We start from the raw sequence: 19,535 nt of genomic DNA on the forward strand, positions 1-19,535 counted from the left end.
TTGTGCGTAAAAAGTGATGCAAACATTAAACAACCCAGGCAAAATCATCTGACCAGATGGCTCTGAGTCAAATGAAAAAAAAAATCCACAGAAAAGGGAAATACAAAAACAAAACAAACCCCCTTAAAAACATCAGTACATTGGTTGCCTCACAAACAGAATTAAATAAGATACTTTAAAAGCTGAATTTTACAAACTACTAACTATTTCACACTGGTAACTACAGCCAAACTCACCTCAAGAGGTAATAAAGTATATGAAAATGTCACATTTCAACCCACATGACAAGTAAATCAGTAGTTTTGATGTCACGGTGCTCCATGAGTAACACCTGCCCTTTGTACAAAATGTGCACGGTGTGATCAGTTTGCTTGGCATGTGTTTGAAAGGAGCACGACACTGAGCAGGAATTTCAAAGCTGAAGCTGTTTTGAAATTCATTCTAAGTGGATGAATTTCAAAACAGCTTCAGTTATTATAAAGCTGTGATGGTAAGATAAAATTAACTACACCTAAATGGACAAAAAGTATTATTAAACTGAATGACTCAAGCATAGATTACACCGTAATCCACCTACAAAATTGCACGTTCATGTAAAAAGAACAATTAACAGCCAACGCGAATAGCACATTTCTTGGGCTTTGCCACTCCTTCGATATTTGATTTGGTATTTTGGTTACGAAAAGGCAACGAAAGCAATAATTCACAGTACAGACCCATGAATGCAGCTTCAACATGTGTGAAGTAATTAGAAGCTCGACAGGCCTGGTTACTGTTGTTGAGTTGCAAGTGGAAAATCAGTGTTAAGGGGACAGGTTTAGCTCATTTTCCAAGAGACCCGAGACAACATTTTAGACTAAAATTACCCCATGTGCCTCCAGATGTTTGTCACTTGTTCCCTCACTTGAACTTGAACTCCCCTGGTGGATAGTTTGGCTTGTTTCACAGAAAGAAAACAAAATACTGATTTTTTTCTTTTTGCTGTGCATGTCAGTGTAATGTCAATACATATCCGCTTTCCCCTCAGTGGATTGTGGTATGTGTGATTCTTAGAAAAAAAGTGATGGAAAGTACTCCACCACCTTCCTGCCCTGGTGAGAAAAAACACCAGACATGTTTGTGTGTAAATCTGATGTGATGAGTGGACATATGCACACAGTACTGTTAGGCATGTGTTTCTACCTCGGCGTGTGTCCCAGGTTAGGAATGCTGGAGTCCTGGAAGTAACTTATATTCTAATGATCCCGGAACTGCAGGAATCCAGCCCTGCTGGGTGTTACACATACATATTAGGTTACATTTCTTACTACATATTGTGTTGATGATATCATTACTTGGATTGTGAATAATAGTAGCATTGTATGTGGTGGCCAAATTTACCAGGAATTTGTATTTGAGGTATTTTAGAATCTGTTTGATGAAAACATGGTACTTCAGGGCGCATAAATGCTGTTTTTCTTGCTCAACCAATAGCATGTGGTCAGTCTTCATTATTCATATGTTGAAGAGGTGCAGTTTCTTTATTACAAATTAGATTTCCAGTGAAATGAACAGAAGAGAATGTTATTACTTTTATATAGTAAATACAGTAGGTCCCTTTTGAGATGTCTACATTTTAGGTTTTGATTAATATTTATGTGAAAACTTTCCGTTTTAGATTTACAGAGAGAAACTCCCTTCGCCAACTAGTGTCTTGGCAAAATTGCATAAAAGTTCAGGCGTATGGATACAAGTATAAATACTTGCAACAGCGTCAGACACTTGCATTTACATGGATTAAAGGCAGAAGTAGAAATTGATCTTGAGACATCATCATTGATGACAACAACTCTAACTCTGTGTAACTGGAATTAGAAGCTGACCAATCACAGCTTGTTTGCTCCTGACAAGCCACAACTTCAGTCAACATTCGAAACCTTAACAGTTTTCACCACTGGCCTCAAAAATACAGCAACACTCTGGCCTGTGTAGAGGTGCCACAAACACAGCTGACTCACTCCTGAGTTAACTCGAATGGTGATGACAGGGGTTTCAAGATGTATTGACATGCCCTGCTCCAGCGTGTGTTTATGTTACTGTCAGAAAGCTGTGTGGCTGTTAACAAAAACCAGTGTTTAGTGAAATAAGACTGGCCCGTCTGATGTCGGCAGCTACAAGTCGCCGCATCATTGTTGATGCAGTTTGTAAGGATGTGGGTTTGTTCAGTGTTTCAGAGAGGTCGGGGCTCGGGTACACAGGTGTTTCAGCAGAGTTTAGGCTTTCACAGTAGAGTTGTCTTTGGACTGGCTTGTGTGAACTGTGTACGTTGTTTCTTTATGGAAACTGAAGAAGGAAGGGCAGAATTACAGTATTTATTTTCATGATCTTCTGCCTTGAAGCAATTCAGTTTCTTTGAGCGCATGTTTGGCCTTAAAACAAGCTCTGCTTTTCGAGGAAGTTAGAGTTTATGGATTTATGTGCAGTGTACTTGTGCTTTGACCTTCCTGCACTATGGGGGGACTGCCTTGTGTCAGGGTCAGGCACCTCCCATTTTGATATTTCCCCAATGGAGCGGACCTGTCATAGATAACCATCTAAACTCCAGCACAGACCTTCTTATTAGTATTTGAAATGCTTACAAATGCACGAGTGACACAAGTGGTAGAGAACAGCGAGATGGACAGAGAGGCATTACGCCAGGGTTAATCCAGGGAGTGGGCAGCGGGCCCAGCCCTCTGTAGAATAACATTATCTAACCCAAAACAACGGGGGGGCGGGGAGCTGGCCCACGCAACCAGGCCCAGCTGTGCAGCCAGGGACCTGAGCCAGACACAAGCTTGTTGAAGTCAGGAAGTAGTGCTGAAGCCTTTGACTGTAAAATTCTAGATTGGAACATAAATACAAAGGAAGAAATACAGATAAATACTGCTGCATATGTGCAAGCCGTAATACAGACGTAATGAATACAAAGCATCTAGCTGGAGCTAATTTGCAGCATCCATTAAGCATTTAAATCTAGGTTCAAAAAGTCAAGTGAATTACCTGATAAAACTGATTCAAACTGAAAACAACAGAAAAAAACAGACTGAACGCATGTCTATGCACGTATGTCTGCTTTCCTCTTCTCTCTGACTTTGTTTCAGTTATGGAGGAAATGAACAAAAATGCATGGTATTTGGTATTTGGAGACTATTTGAACAGTGCCAAAAGGCCTTGATAAGAAGCTGTCTCGGGTTTGAATGGATTAAGATGTGTCAACATTGCGTTTCAGTTTTACATTTGTGGAACCAAAAGTACATCTGAAAGAATTGCTTCTCTAAACAAGTCAAAATAATAATATGTTAGTAATGGATTAGTCATTTAAGGACCTTTTTCAAGCAAATGAGCTCATCCCATTCGATGTTTTCCCTTGCCTTTACATGGATAAACAGAATACCTGAAGTCATTTTTAAAGGCATTTCGTCTAATGGCTGCTTGAGGCTGGCTCCACCACAGAGTCAACTGTAAAATTCTCATTTTTAAAGATAAAATAAACATGTTTATTGCCTGTTATAGATCTTTTGTCTATAAGTAGTATTTTTCTTTTTAGCAGGTCAACCATTTCAGTTATATAGTATCTTAAAGCGTGGCTGCTTTAGGATTCAGACTGATTTGATATCTCACTCAATTATAGTTTAATCCAACCACCTATGTAGGATTATATCTAGGATTATAGAAATTAATAGGTGATGACATGGCTTCTAATCCCATCTTTTATATACAGTCTGTGGTTTATATACTCTATATGTACTGCGCCACACATATTAAATGTTTTCAGTCCATTTGGTGCATAAAATGAAAGCAGTCTGCCTTTACAAACCTTTGTGAACCAGTGGGTAATGTTGCATCAAGTATGTTAGTGAGTGTTTTTCCCTCTTAGATATTTCACAATCAGCTGTTAGTGGTATTATTGCAATCTGGAAGTATTAAGAAACCACAGCAACTCAGCTATGAAGTGCCAGGCCAGGTAAAGTTAAAGAGCGAGGTCACCAAGTGCAAAGGCCTAGTGTGTAAAAACTGCCAATGCTCTGCTGACTCAGTAACTCCTCTGACATTACCGGCAGCACAAAACTGAACGCCAGGAGCTTCTTGGCATGGGTGTCCATAGTAGAACAGATCATGGGTAGGTGGTAGAGTGTAGGTGGCTCAGTACCTTTGACATTATAGTGTATATACCTATGCTGGCACCTTACAGGTTGCACATGCTTTCTTTGCCACAGTTTGCTTTAGTCATATGCCTTTTTACTGTGACGTAAAAGGGTGACGCAAGCTGGTTCATAAGTGTTATTTGTGAAAGATTTTCCCGCCAAAAATCACTGCGGTTATTCAGCTGTCCATCTGTGTTTCAGATGAGCTGAAATCATTTTGAGGCGGACTGATGTATTTCATTAATCCACATAATAGTTTCTGCTTTAAGACAGTTGGGAGCATTAAATCTATCCAAAGCTTTCCATATTTAATCCCGTTCATCCAGCTGCAGCGCATGGAAACTTCCACAATCCAATTTCTGCTGCAGAGCTGGAGCCTGCTGAGGTTGGCTAATAGCAGAGGGGGAACCTGCTTAGTACACACACTGAGAGGGGGGAGGGAGGGGAGAGTATTTGTTGACATCTGTAGCTACGGCATGGGTCAGTCACGTCCTTCATGTGCCTGTAACATCACGCCCTAATGCATCAGTGCAGCTTTCATCGCTTGTTTTGGAGTGCTAAAGAGCCACAATGTCAGCATGCAAAGGTTTTGGTAACTGTTTAGTCACCGGGTAATTCAATGACATCATATCAGCATGAAGAGTGAAAAGCTGCTCTTAACAGTTTTACGCTATACCTGGGTGATGAGTCATTTTACAGCCTCTGCTGCCTTCTGCTGGATCAGAAACAACCGTGCAGCTGCTCTCAGTCAAACTCTGAAGTGCATTTAATGTTGACATCAGAGTAATAAACTGACTTTTGTATACCTAAAGCTTGCATATGAAATCTGTGACATTATAGCTTCCTGAACTAACATGGTTGAGATAATGGTATTGTCATTGTGAGGATTAAATAAACCAGAACATACAAGGGACAACATTTATCAGCAGATGCTGTTTCTTTTAGTAAATATTATAAACCTCCAGTATAATGGATGTTAATTTCCTGCAGTAACACATTCAGCCACAGGAGGGAGGCAGTGGTATAAACATTGAACATGCTGGCTTGCAGGGAAAGAGGACGACTAAGGTGACACACTTGCATTACAACGGGCTCTTCTGGAAACATTTCTGTGGTTCCTCCCAGCAGGAATTCGACATTAAATGCATGCAGTCTGGATGTAGTCATGATTTTAGGAAAAAAGGGACACAGTGTTACAAGTTGGATCCCAGACCAACATGTGTAAACTCAGTGAATGTTTCCTCATCTTTGAAGTTTTTCTTTAGCAACATCTGCTCCGGTCCAGCTGTTCAGAGCTCTAAAACACACCGACTGTCAGAGTAACCTCTGGCTAGTAAATGCATGTGTGAACTCAAAGCAGGGCACGGTCGTCAGCGTTCCCTGAGGGAAGAACAGTGGGGATGCTCTGATGTTGCACTTCCGCAAAGCCCGTGGGCTCTCAAAGGCAGCTGATGTTAACTGAGATTGTGGCTTAATGGGCTCAGTTAAAGACAGTTATTATCTTCATTACACACAAGGATAACTGCTGGCTATACCTTTAGATAGATGCTGTCTGAATATGTTTGAAATATGATAGTATTGATCCTTAATCAGCTACGTTTTCTCCACTAGTCTGCCTCACTGTACGTCACATGGCATGCTGTGGTAGCTTTCCCTCTGCCATATGAAAGTGACCTCCTTTGTGGCTTGTTCGCGTGCAGCCATGTCAGCATCCTGTGACCTCCCCTCGCTGTCCTTAGCCAGTGAAAGGATGTGAACTGATGCACAGTGTTTGGATGTTATGATGATGACATTTTGAGATGTGAAATAATATATTTTTCTGTGTAGCTCTGCTAAAGAAGTCGGTGTGTTAAGTTTGAAAATGCAACACTGATCAGAACTGAAAATAAGGCGTCATTCAGTGTTAGCTAATGTAATAAAATTAACCTGTTTGGCTATTTTCTGAGCAGATATCAAACATTTTAGCTATTTAATCCTAGCTTGTAATATGTTTTTCATTGTTTTAATTTAATTCAATGCATTTCCTTTTGTTTTTTGAATTACTGATAAGAAAAACAACAAAAGATCTGACCTTGGACTTTAAGGACAATTGAAACCCTCTGTGACAGTGCATATGACAATGAAAAGTTTTTCTCATTCACCAAACAGCTGACTAACTGTTAGCTGCAGCATGTTTAGTAAGATAGTGAAAAACACCCAAAATACAACATCTGGTGACAGCAGGCAACTTGATTATATATTAACAGCACTTATTTTGTTGCATTTCGACTTTTAAAGTAAAGAAAGAGCAAAATAAATCTCTGCTGCTTTAAACTGACTGAAAACCCAGGTGTTTCCTTTGGACAAGAGGAAAAATGAAAATGGCTGAAAATTTTTCCAAATATTTAGTTCTGATGGAAGTGATTTTTATCACTACTGAACCTTCCAACTTTATTCATTGGATTCTTTTTCTATTTTTGTAAGCTGTTTTTCCTGAGTAAAGTTATCTTTACTAAGTAGGTATTCTCACAAATAACAGGAGAATGCACAGACTATCCTTTGCCCTAACTATACTCAATATGAACATATTGGGGTATACATCTTAAACTTTTGAATTTTCAGTCCCATAGCAGCGAGCACCCAGTCATGTAGTCTGCCTTTACAAACATTCATGAAAGAATGGGTTTCTCCAAAGAGCTCATTGAATTTGAGCGTGGTGCTGTAACAGGATGCCACCATTGCAACAAGTCAGTTCTTGAAATGTATTCTGCGCTAGCTTTTCATTCATCAACTGTAAGTGGTATTATTGCAAAGGGGAAGTGTTTAGGAACCACAGCAACTCAGCCATGAAGTGGCAGACCGCATAAAGTTGCAGAGCGGGAATCGCAGAGTGTTAAAAGTGTGTAAAAGCTGCTAAATAAATTGAACTGTAGCGCTCCAAACCTCCTCTGGCATTGACATCAGCACAAAAACGGTTCGCCAGAACCTTTGTAGTATCAGTTTCCCAAGCTTAGCAGCTCCCAGTACAGGTGGCCCAGTATATTTATCCATAAAGTGTATGTGTAGCAGTCATACTCATGTACACAATCACCTTCAAAAAATAACTCTTTGAGACAGGAAAAAAACTCTGCAAGTCATCATCTATCAACAGTCTAAAATTTATAGACTCTCCTTTTTCTATACTTTCCTTGGACTTCGTGTTTTTGCTACAAACTGTGTGCATTTACATCATTTCAGGGCTTCAAAGGGGAAATATGCAATAATCAGCATCATCAGCAGAATATTGAAGCTGTTAAATTCTCCCAATGCAATTTGGCCTAGTTATGACTCCACTGCTGCTGCTTTTCCTAACTGTGTGACCAATCGCCATTCTGCATGTGTGCTCACTCTCTCTCTCACTCTCTGGTTGCCAGGGAGACAGAGGAATCGTCTGGAGCCAATGGACACGATTTTCGTCAAGCAAGTGAAGGAGGGAGGTCCCGCCCACGGAGCTGGACTCTGTACAGGTACACACAAAAACACACACACACACACACAGTCACATTAACACACACACAGTGTAATAACCGGCAGATCTGATTAACTCTGCCTGTCTCATATCTGACCTCAAAGTGCTTTTCTATGCCAAGATTTCTTCACGTCTGTACTGTAGGTAACTCACTTCCTTGTAAACTGCCAGGCAAAACAGATATGAGGTTACAAAATAACAGATGGCTCCTTCGTGGGGGGTTGAGCAAAGTGTAATATGCACGCTGTTATTCTGACCTCTCCTTAAATTTGTCTTTGTACATCTCCCACTTTTTTTCTTGTCTTATCAAAACAGGAATCAGTTCTAATTTTAATCAGCGAACATAAAAATATCCCCTTTTTGGTGAAAGCATGGATCAGCTCCTGCTCTTTACAGTTTCCCTGGAATTTAGGTGATGGCTTACTGCTGCCAGAATTACTGCCAGGTTAGCACGTTGTTTTACAGGAAATGTAAAGCGGTCCAGACAAGCCGTCTAAAGCTGCCTGCCTTTATCTGTTCGCTCTCCTCCTGGGACAAGCAAGTGGTATTTTCCCACAATTATTTAGTTTCACTCCTAAACTCACCTCCCCTCTCTTCCTGTATGATGGCCATCTTCAGAAAACTTGGAGATAGGTCCTAACATGGGGTTTTTACATACATAAACATGCGCTGGTATTACGATTCTCCTTTGATCTGAACACAAATGTGTGTTTGTGCTGGAAGGAGTCACTCCATCGTGGTTTCTTCAGTCAATAATCACGTTGACTGTGATTTCAGATCATTTTTCAGAGCACAAACACGTGCTGCTCTTTCATCTATTCTTTTTCTTTTCTGCCCAGGGGATCGGATAGTGAAGGTGAATGGAGAGAGCATCATTGGGAAGACATACTCTCAAGTCATAGCCTTGATCCAGAACAGGTAAGATTGCACGTTTCAGTTAATGATTCATTTTGTGGGAAAACAAAAAGCCTGAATGACTCACAAGATCTAATCCTTTCATAAATGTTTGTGGCTTATTGATGGGAAAGGAGTTAGAGATGTTGGGAAACATGTTCCTTTTTAGCAGAGAGTTTCCTTCTCAGAGAAAGCTCACATGCTTTCACATCCACGTGTTACATTTAGCTGTGAAAAGATGTACAGAGACGTGACAAAAGAATACTAGCATAAATCAAAGTCTGACTCTTTTATCCTCTTTGGTGCACTTTGATTGGGGCACTGTGTTGTGGACCAAAAAACAGTCTTTTTCATGATCTCCATTTATGATGAAAACGTGATCTGACCCCAGTCTGGCCCACCTAGTCTAAGTGAAATGTTTCCTGTCGTCATGCACCGAGGTGCGTGTGCACAAAAGGATCCAGAAGCAGACTCAAGTGTTAGCAGGAAAGGACACTTTACTGTAAATAACAAAAGGCGGCCCGGGAAAACCAGAGGAGCAAATAAGGAACTAAAAAACCCGGGGAAACAAATGACACGGGGAAGCCGGAATCGGGACCGTGGGAGGCTGCAACAGAAAGGGGAGAAGATTACTAGTGAGCCGGGAAGCTGGGGAGCACAACAAGACAAGGTTAGAGTAGCGGGCTTACACTCGGAGTGGGACCGTGGGGCTCGGGAGGGAAGTGGGAAGGTCCGTGAAAAGGGAATTCGTGGAGTTAGTGACGAGGCCAGATGAAGCACCGGGTGATCCAATCGAGCAGGAGGACAGGCAGGTGGCAGACACTGGACGCCGGATCGAAATCTTAAACACAAGAAGGCAGGTTTAACGCAGTTCCAATAAAACATTAGCGCAACGCTTTCGCGGGAGTCTAGTTACCACAGAGAGGTGATTAACGGACTGGCGTGGAGCATCCGTCAGCGCAGGGTTACGTAGTCCTCCAGGTAATCGCCCCGAGTATGCTGAGTATGATAACCTTGGCAACTGGCCATAAATTTAAAGAGCTCGCTTAGACAAGCAACAAGGTACGCTTCCATATTGATTGATTTTTGTTTCTCCCGTCTCCGACACATGTGGCCAATAAGCGGACTCAACATTCTCACGTAGTTTTTATTGTTAGTGTTATTAAAAGAAACCAAAAAATGGGAAACATCTAGAGTTTTACAAATTTATCAGCTGATTCAGACCAAAGTAAACAAACTACAGTTGGGAAAATGCCAGTTTCTGTTACTCTGTGGCAACACCGTTATGATTTTGGAGAGTGCTGCCTCATGCAGAATATGAGGCCCTGCATTTGTGTTTGCTTGCATGACTTTTTGGTTGCACTTAGAGAGAGAAAGACTGTAATATGCAGATGCTTTGGAGAAACACTTGCATGCAGTCCTCCCAAGAATGGTGAATGTTTGAAATGGAACAGGAAAGAGAATGATAGCAGGCTTCACCAGGGAGAGGAAGAAATGTGGAAAAAACAATCTAAATAGCAGCACATGTTGTTTTTAACATTCGGTTTCACGTCATTCTTAATAGACCAATCCCAGTGCCCAGCTTAACAGCCTCACACACTTTGAGACACTTTCCAGCTAAGCCCATGAGTGCTTCCCGGCAGATGCTTTGACGTTTACGCACACTTTCTGTTAGTCAAAGGGACTTTCAGTGTGGTGCTTTGAAAAAACAAAAAAGGACAATGTTGTACAAACAAGCTCGGGAGGTGAACCAGAAAAAAGAAGAACGGGAATGTGAAACATAAGGCCCGTGGCCCAGAAAAGACTCCAATCCAGACATTTTATTTGAATTAACATAAACTTAAGATCAAAGTGGGGTGTATTTGGCTCATAAAGTGAAATGAGTTTAACATCCCTGCTTCAGAAATAACAACACAAATAAGAGTAGCCCTCATATTTTTGACTCTTCCTTCTGGTGACAGTGCACAGCTACAGCAGACCTGAGTCATCCACGCATCAGCACATGCAGACTAGAGATGGCACAATACCACTTTTTTATGTCCGATACCGATACCGATATCATAAATTTGGATATCTGCCGATACCGATATGAATCCGATATAATGTTTTTTAATCAACAAAACTGTTTTTTTTAAAATATCTTGCTGCATTTTGTATAAGTTCATACTCAAGTTTAAAACAACAACTACACTAAAGCTATTCTGTTATACCTATATGCAAAAAAAAAATATTTCATAGTTCAGCAATACTGATCAATCTAATAAACTTAAACCTACACCATCCTCCCTATTCTGGTATTTTAAAGAGTACTTAGCGTAAATATTAAGCAACCTAACTAATAGGGTTCCAACTCCCAGCAACAACAAAAATAAATAAATAAAAAATAGGGAACCACCCCTCACGCTCCACCTCATGATGCTTAATCAACGTAATCAACCTTAATTTGATGCAGTGTGAAAAAAAATGCACAGAAATCAATTATTTTTCAAGAAATATTAAATAGATTCAACATCTTTCTTCAACAAAATTGCAGACTGCACAGATGGTACCTTCCCAAAGGAAAAAGTACTATAGCTTACTAGGGTATATATATTAGACTGAATAGTCACTATATACAGTAATGGACTTCTATTCATTTTACATCAAATTAAAACTTTGGGTGTAAGATTCGGATAATTATTTATTAAAAGCTAGACATTTTAAATGAGAATAAGAAAGAAAAGTATGTCTTTGTGCCCCCTTTTCCCTGTTCATGCCCTATCGGCCCCCCTGGCTAAACTTTGCTAGATCCGCCCCTGCACAGTTACCAGCGTCAGCTACGTAGAAAAAGATCCTTGAGTAGAAAGTAATAATAAATAAATTCTAACAACAGCTTATCAAGCTTAAACGTGCTGCTGTTGTTCAGCCGATGGTTTCCTCTTTCTGGTGCAAAGTGGGCCAAAAACAAACCAGAGAGACGGACTCGCGACAGAAAAGCCGATCAGCTGATCGTTAAGCAGTTTCATGATTGAAGTAGCAGCAGGAGAGGCAGTCGCTCCATATATCGTTTGGTAAGCTTACCGCAGGAATGCTTTACAAACATTCAGAGATGGACTTACACACTTGCTTTACTTCTCTCGGGGATAACTTTGTCGGAGATGAAATGCCGGGTTGCTAGCGAAGCTCCACATGCTATCCAGACCACCAACAGGTCCCGCATGCCACAGCCGCTCTATCACGTGATGCATACTGCTCCTACATGCTAACGTTCTGAGGTGAGTTACGGCGTGTTGCAAGTTTTGTGAGGTGCTTTCATGATATTTAATGGATCGGATTACATTTTTTATTTTTCTCCGATATCCGATCCAGTAATTTAGGTCAGTATCGGACCGATACCGATACGTAATATCGGATCGGTCCATCTCTAATGCAGACATGGCGAGACCTTAATCTGATGAGTCCAACATCTCCCAGAGATGTTCAGTTGGGTTGAGATCTCATTTAACATTTGCTTTGAAACTTTAGTCATTCAGCCCTTTAATGTATGTCCTGCTGGTGTGGCCTGGCCCAGGTTCTCATTCTAGAAGATACCAATCACATTACAATCCAAAGTTTGCCATTGAAATGCCCCCAATGGCATAACAAAGACACCCAACCCTGTCACTGCAGTGGTTAAGAGTCAAGTTTTTTTTTCCTTTAATATGTCACCTGGCCATTTCTTACGAGAAATGTTCACACGTCCTTGAGGTCTATGTTATAACTGTTTCTCTCTCTGTCTTTCTCTCTCTCTTATGTTTATCATCCATCAGTGATGCCTTGCTGGAACTCTGTGTGATGCCAAAGGATGAGGACATTTTGCAGCTGGTAAGCATTTGTTTATCTGTAAATACCACAAGTGCACAAACATCTAAAGAGATAATCCCCAGTTGTAAAACTGGAGAGCAGCTTTTAAGACTCTAGGATTAGGTTATGAATGGCTATAATTAATTTTCACTTTTGTTGACATTAAAATGTCTGTCTCTTCATTCCATCCATCGTGCAGTATGTGTGCAGGCATACTAAAACTTAACCTGTTAATCTTTTGAAATTACATTAAATAATCACCTTTGTTCTGCTGAAGAAAAATGCTCTGGATGTGTCAAACAAACCAGACTCAATGAGATACTTTACAGTATTTTACTTTGTTCGCTGTCACTGTTTTGCTTGTGATTGTGTCAAACAGTCGGGTATATACAGTAACGTATAGTCAGCTAACCTGTGTAGCAATATACAAAAGCATTACCTTGGTTGCACCTGGTTTCCCGGCTCAATGAACAAATATGACTCAGTAAGGAATTTTTTTATCCAACAATAGTCACATTCATCATCCCTTTCAAAATGCTGGCTACAGACAAGATCATTCTTGAAGTTTGCTTTTAGATTCATTTTCTATGGCTCTCCACTGTGCAGCTGGAGCCAGAGAAAACTTTACTTGTCAGATTTTTCTTGCAGCAGCTCCACAGATGCTTGCCATGTAGCCAAACAGTTGCTTTAAATTGTCAGTTTGGTGTCCAGACTCCAAAGCAGACAACTTGTGTTACTGGCTGCAAATTATGCTGTTTTGCCTAACCCTCTGAGGTCTGTGACTCTAAAGTGGGATCTAAGCTTCTGAGTTAAATCTATGCCGGAGGTACGCTGTGACCACAAACCCTTCTGAAACCCGACGCCGTGACTCTTAGAAACTAACTGCGCTGCATCAGTGCAGCCTGTAAAGACTGTGATTGGCCTGTTCAGTACCATCATCGGTTTATCTTCATTTTTCACCTTGACTGGAATACAATGGATCCATTCAAATAGAGAAACTCCAGAACCAACTAGTGTGTTGGTGGCACAATGCTGGCAACAGCACTGGCCACTTGCATAGGTTACTTGGTGGCCTCTACATGGATTCAGCATAGATGCAAATCATGCATAACCCAGGCAAACAGAATACACAAGTTTTGTTTTCATTAAAATATTCTGCTAGTCTTTGCAATCAATAAACAACTAAAATAATCATTCTGACTGGCACACGTCAAAAACTATTCACATTTTTATCTAAAAGAGTCTGTTTTACCTTTCTCCAAATGAAAGGGTTAGGGTTGTGTTAGGGTTTACCAAGTATGATGACCTCAGATGTCATATGGCGCCACAGTACAGTATTAATGACAATTACACCATAATTTATTATTTTATTTACGTTTTTAAATAAAACAAATATTTACATCAATTTGAGCATCAGGAGAAAACATCTTATGATGAGAAAAATGTGTCGTTAACGTCTGATTATGGCTAGCTAGTCAAGACTAGCAGGGATTTACAGGCTGCAGTTTGTAGTCACATGATTAATCCACTGTGGAGGAACTCTAGTAATCATTCCAGTGTTGAGTCAATGTTTAACCACCCACTCTATGCAATGTTTCTTAAGGGTTGTTCTTATACTTAAAGCTTGTATTGATTGTCCCATGTGGGTGGGCTAGTTTTCAAAAAGCCAGGAGTAAAACCAGCAAATAGGAACGCCGCCTAGCCGGGTTTCGTGCCGCAGCTCCGCGAGTTTATACCGATCAGCCTGAGGAGCTCAGTGACGCAAACAACCAGCATACGGCATCAGTCAGGGTCCAGAGCACCTCAGACGATAACATTGCAAAGCCGTGTCAAACCAGTCGCCACACGTTTCTCACCTCTGCTTGGGAAAATCACCGTTGAAGCAGAGAGCTGAGTCAGATCCCACCGTGTTGCTAAATTCCTCACATAGCTTGTTAGTTTGGCCTCAGCTCACCAAAAAGCCACAGAAAGTTGCTTTTGGCCTTTTGGAATGAATCAGAGCTCACAAGGGATTCAAAGGAAGCAATTAGCTGTTTCTCCTCATGGAGGAAAACAACAATCAGAGTTAATTTCACCATTTTAATGTACAGTTCACAACAATCTGACCTATTTAAAATCTAGAATGAGCCCCCACATAAAAGTGAAATGTGAATAAACAAGCTCATAGTTCTCATTCCATATTTAATATTTGATCTTGTGCATTAGATTCTATCCCATAAAACGGAAATATATGAAATTTCTGGTATTCATGTGGAGCTCATATTGACAAGATTGAGAAGACTCGATCTAATATTGTTTCCATAAGATAAAAGGAGCTTGAAGCGGCAACACAAGTACCAGTAAATATGTTTTGGGAGATACTGAGTCCTAACCGGAGGGAGTGCAGCTGCAGTCAGCTGACTCCCCTCAGTGCTCTGTTTACAAGGCGGAAGCTGGTGCAGATCAGGCAAGTAAGGGTGCTCACCCAAAAGAGCAAAAAAAAAAAAAAAAAAATCTGACAGTGCAGCATCTGACAGATCAGAGGGAAGACGAGGAAAGAGGCAAGTGTGGAGAGAGTGTAACACACAAGGGCGACGAAATGCTCCAGGAGCCGGCGAGGAAGGGCAAGGGAGGGGCGTTACCACAGTGAGCAGGTGAGAGTGACAGAGCAAAGGGAAGAAATGCAGAGTATGTAGAAGGAGAAAAAGCCAGCAGAATATATTTGCCAGTGTGTTCTGACAGCGACTGTGCTGTGTGGTGGAGGCGGAGGAAGGTGAGGGGACGAAATAATGGGGACAAACAACGAGGCTCAGGAAGGTATTCAGGTCTAAGACGAACACCAAATGGGCAGCTGCGCTCTTTTCAATTCTTATTTTTCCACTTTGACTGACCGTGATGCCTCTGTTCAGCCTTCCTACAGCGAGATGTATTTTTAGCTTTTGCCGAAGTCTATCGTTGGTACCTCTTTATCTCTTTATTCTTACCTGTTTACTCTCTTTATTTCCTTTTTTCTCTCTCTGCTTCCATTTATCTAACCTGTGGACTGCAGTTTTCCAGGGATATCACTGCTCTGGTAAGAAGGGAAATCATACTAATCTTCTCATCTTCCACTTTCCTTCACCTCTTATGAAAGATCTCCCCTTGTCTTGAGATTGTGTTTGCAGTGGTAGGACAGGTAGAGCAGGGTGTTTTTCTCTTACCCTGATAAGTAGGTTAAGGGAAAGACGGGAAAGATGTGTTTAAAGGATAAACAAATGCCCTGAAATCGTCTGTCAACAGACCTTCTAAATTTCCCTCTGTGCTTTCCACGGTGAGGAAATTGACTTCTCTTGGATTGAACGTAGTTTCAGAGGGAGGCACCCGGCAGCTGAGGTAGTGCTGTTACTGTTAATGCAGCTGTAATCTGACACCTCAGGTAGAGTGCAATCGATTAAAGTCCAACGCCACAACTCTCTCCCTTTCATTTTCTCAAGAACGTCTGTGCTGAAAGGATGTGGAAATACAGTCTGTTCAGTATGCAGCCAGGAGTTTTTTCCTGACGCCATCTGTGGCAAAACAAAGTGTTTTTCTTTAACTTTTTATCACGGAAAGTACCTCGGTGGCTTCAGTGACTGTAGAATTGTGAAGCCATGCTGACAGAAGTAACGTTAGCTGCCAACGGCAGACAGAGGAGACCCCCGTTCACCCTCTCCTCATGCCTCAGGGCACACTCTTCGGTACCAAAGGTGGGTAAGCCCCTGCCAGATTAATCCTCACTCAGACTCTGAGGGTTTATTCTGGATTTTCCAGCTTTCTTTCTCTACTTATTGCCCTCTCTGGCAGCCTCCTTTTCCCACTTGTTTCTTTTTTTACAGAGGAGTTTAGGCTGCAACATTTGTTTGCCGTCTCCTAGAAAAAGAATTGAGAAACTTTGAGCAGAGCTGTGTTTGATTTGAAGAAATGGCGTGCTATTCATTTAGTGGTATAGACGGGATCAATCCAGTTGTCCCATCTGTCACGTCCAGTTTGCTGTGGGTATGCAGCAGTGTTTGACTTTCTGATAATCTTGTCAGCTCATACAAAGACTCCTGTCAATAAATGACACTTGTGGATTACGAGCCCTTCTCCAGTTTTGTAACTTGAGCTACAATGTTTTTGTACTGCAGATGTAGTATTTCTATAGGAACATGCTATTGTGGCTGAAATGGCAGTGGAGGTGTAATATGAGATGTGGTTGTAAATGCATCTTTAGCAATACTGCTTGAGAAATGAGATGACAGGGCAAAAATGGATATCCCACTCTTTGTATTCTTGGATATTTTTGGAAATGCGTCTGCACCAGTTATATTTGTGTCAAGTGTTGTTGTGTCAACTCTACAGCACTTCCCACTCCATGCTTGTCCTTTAAGAGAGTTTAAAATATCTGTTCTCTGGTTAGGTTGATCTCTGTGGATGTGATGGGATTGGTTTAGCTCTTAAACCTCTCTGCAACCAAAGTGATATAATTTCTTATAATCTCTTGCAGGCGTATTCCCAGGATGCATACCTCAAAGGAAATGAGGCATACAGCGGAAATGCCCAGAATATCCCTGAGCCCCCTCCCATATGTTACCCACGGATAGAAGTCAAGGCTGCAGGCATGGCTCAGTCATCAGAGCCTGTCACTGTCACTGAGACTCCCAGAGGGCCAGTTCAAGGACCAGGGAGGCGAGGGGGCGCCACAGAGAAGAGCTATCGGGTGGAAATTCCTGTTCCTCCTTCTCCTCCCCAGCAGACGTCAAAGTCTCAGACAGTGGTGTGTGTCTGTAATGACAATGTGAGGACAGTGCCCCCTGATCAGATCGAGAGGGGGTCGCGGGTGGCCCGGGCTGGACCCAGCCACAGGACTGAGGAAAACCGGTATGGTCCTACAACAGATTCTGGCTCGGCCCGACCAAGACCCCTTATTCCCTCAGTCCCTGGGAGCGCTCAGTTACAGTACCCCTCCTCACGCACCACAGAAATGCCAGTCTACCCCCCTTCCTCAACTTCTAGACCTGGAATCTATCCTGACACCTTATCTCCACCTGGACGGGCCTCGCAGAACACGTTCTCCACTGCCATCTCACCCAGCGCCAACCACTACTCACCCTCTCCCACAGCTCCCTCCACCTCCCCTCACCAGAACATTGACTGGAAAAACTACACCACCTATAAGGACTATATTGATGCCAAAAGACTGCACAGTTATGGCTGCCGCACCATCCAGGAACGCTTGGACACCTTGCGTGCAGCTTCCAGTTCTAGTTCTGTCTACACCCAGCAACGAACAACATCTCCTCCCGTTGCCAGTCAGAGAGGGGCACTGGAATCCCAGGTTAGACGCAGGAGTGCATCCAGTGACCGTGGGGTGGATACAGGTAGTCAAGGTGCTGCAGTGACAGCTCCTTTACGCAGCGCCTCCCAGGAGAGGCTAGGAGGCGGGGCAGAGAGGACGATAACAACTAGGAACTGGCCTCGTAGCGCTTCACAGGATGCTCTGCCTTTCTCAACCCCAACAGGAGTCACCAAACCTCGTGCTCGGTCTTGTGATTACCTGGGTCAGCATCCCGGAGAGCTAGGTGGGCGTCTCTCTGGAGACAGGTTGGGAGTGGAGGACAGGCTTCAGCTGGGTCAGGGAGAGGAAGCCAGGGCTAGCAGGCAGGGATCTGAGTTGAGGGCTTTACCTCATCTAAACAGGAGTCTCACTGGACAAGAGGAAGAAGGACAGGGATTTTCCAACTCGCCTCTAGCAGCTCCTGTGTTTACTAAAGGTACAACAGATTCTGCACTACCATCGAGGACAGATGGCATCATAATGAGGCCGTCACGTCTGCCTGTCAAAAATGCCATTTCAGACGCCTCACCTGCTATACCTTCCACTAAACCCATGGACCCTCTAAAAGACCAAAGAGCTAACATCATGGGCAACCATATGGGCTACTCCTCCCCTCTGCACCTGCAGCTCAGGTCCAGGGCTGACAGTCTGAAAATAGAGAGCAGGTCAGAGGCGGGGCTAGCAGCCAGATCCTCCTCTTGCTCTGGTCCTTCGTCTAAACTGCCCACGCAGAGACAACTACAAAGTGCTGGCAGTGCTTCTACCAGTAATGGAGCTGTCACCCAAAAGCCAAAGGTCAAAGAAACCTCTAGTTCCACTAATTCTCTTGTATGGACTAACGGCAGTCTTGCAGAAGGTGTTGAAGGACCTGATGCTACCGTTGTGGTCCTCAGAAGGGACAAAAACTCTGGAACTGCTCATGTTCGCCCTCCGTCCTATGTAATAGCTGTTAACGACAACCAGAGAGGAGTGACTCATAAGTCACCACACTTAGTGAAAGCAGGCTCTGCAGATGCAGCGATGTGCTGGACGTCTAGTGACAGCTACAGGGAGATGCATCTGAGAAGGCTGGGAGACACACGGCAAAAGTCCGGATCCAACAACTTGGATGACTCTCTGGATTCAATCCCCTTCATAGGTAAGACCTCCTTATCTTTATATGTTCTTTCTATAGCAACAAATTTGACACAAGAACAGTCTGTTTTGTTAAAGTACTGCTGGAATTCATTTTAAGCTTCAACTATCAGAAAGCTGCCATCAAATCATCAGGCACAATCTTGCTTTCATGTCTACTTATTAGGTAAAACTGTATTTCCCCATTCAGAACTTGGAAGCAGAAAATTCAGACTGCAGTTCATTTGAGGATGGTTGTTGGCACCTGTTGGCACTACGCATAGAGTTTAGCATAGTATTAGTATAGACAGATCAAATGATCTTAGTGTGAGTTCACATCAGCTAATGATTTGGCTGATTTTACATAGGGTGAGCTATATAAGCTATATAAGCTGCTTTACCGCTGCTGTTCATCTGCAAGCCGCTTTGCTGCCCACCTCTTCAATTTATGCTGTGTCTAACTTAAATAATGTCTGTGGTCATTGATGCCTGCTCCTTTTTATACGAGGACCTTGCTGCTACTTAGGTTTTCAACATATGAATGCATCAAGGAAAGATGGAAAGGTGAAAGACTAGAGCCATGCCACCAAATATAAATAACTGGGGATGCGAAGAACTGTCTTCTTTTGACTTAAGTGACTAAAATTAATTGTCATAAATGATCAAGTTCATTTTTAAATAAAAAGAGGTTTTACATAAAATAAATACTGACATGCTTCAGTGTTGAAATAATATATGT

The 19,535-nt window shown here is 42.2% G+C and overlaps 1 protein-coding gene across 5 annotated transcripts in view; it reads left to right on the top strand.

The window, feature by feature from the left end:
- The window catches only part of arhgap21a (Rho GTPase activating protein 21a), a 101,052-nt gene that overhangs the window by 61,285 nt on the left and 20,232 nt on the right, over positions 1-19,535 (top strand). For 3 of the 5 annotated variants that reach the window (XM_024803675.2, XM_024803672.2, XM_024803674.2), the window contains 5 exons: positions 7,559-7,651; positions 8,493-8,571; positions 12,336-12,390; positions 15,398-15,421; positions 16,853-18,821. In XM_024803675.2, coding sequence (XP_024659443.2) covers positions 7,559-7,651; positions 8,493-8,571; positions 12,336-12,390; positions 15,398-15,421; positions 16,853-18,821 — 2,220 coding nt within the window. Of the gene's footprint in view, positions 1-7,558; positions 7,652-8,492; positions 8,572-12,335; positions 12,391-15,397; positions 15,422-15,714; positions 16,074-16,852; positions 18,822-19,535 lie in introns of those variants that run through there. The other 2 variants (XM_024803673.2, XM_024803676.2) reach the window with 2 other exon arrangements.

This window comes from Maylandia zebra, linkage group LG9 (assembly GCF_041146795.1).
Source record: "Maylandia zebra isolate NMK-2024a linkage group LG9, Mzebra_GT3a, whole genome shotgun sequence".
Taxonomy (NCBI): domain Eukaryota; kingdom Metazoa; phylum Chordata; class Actinopteri; order Cichliformes; family Cichlidae; genus Maylandia; species Maylandia zebra.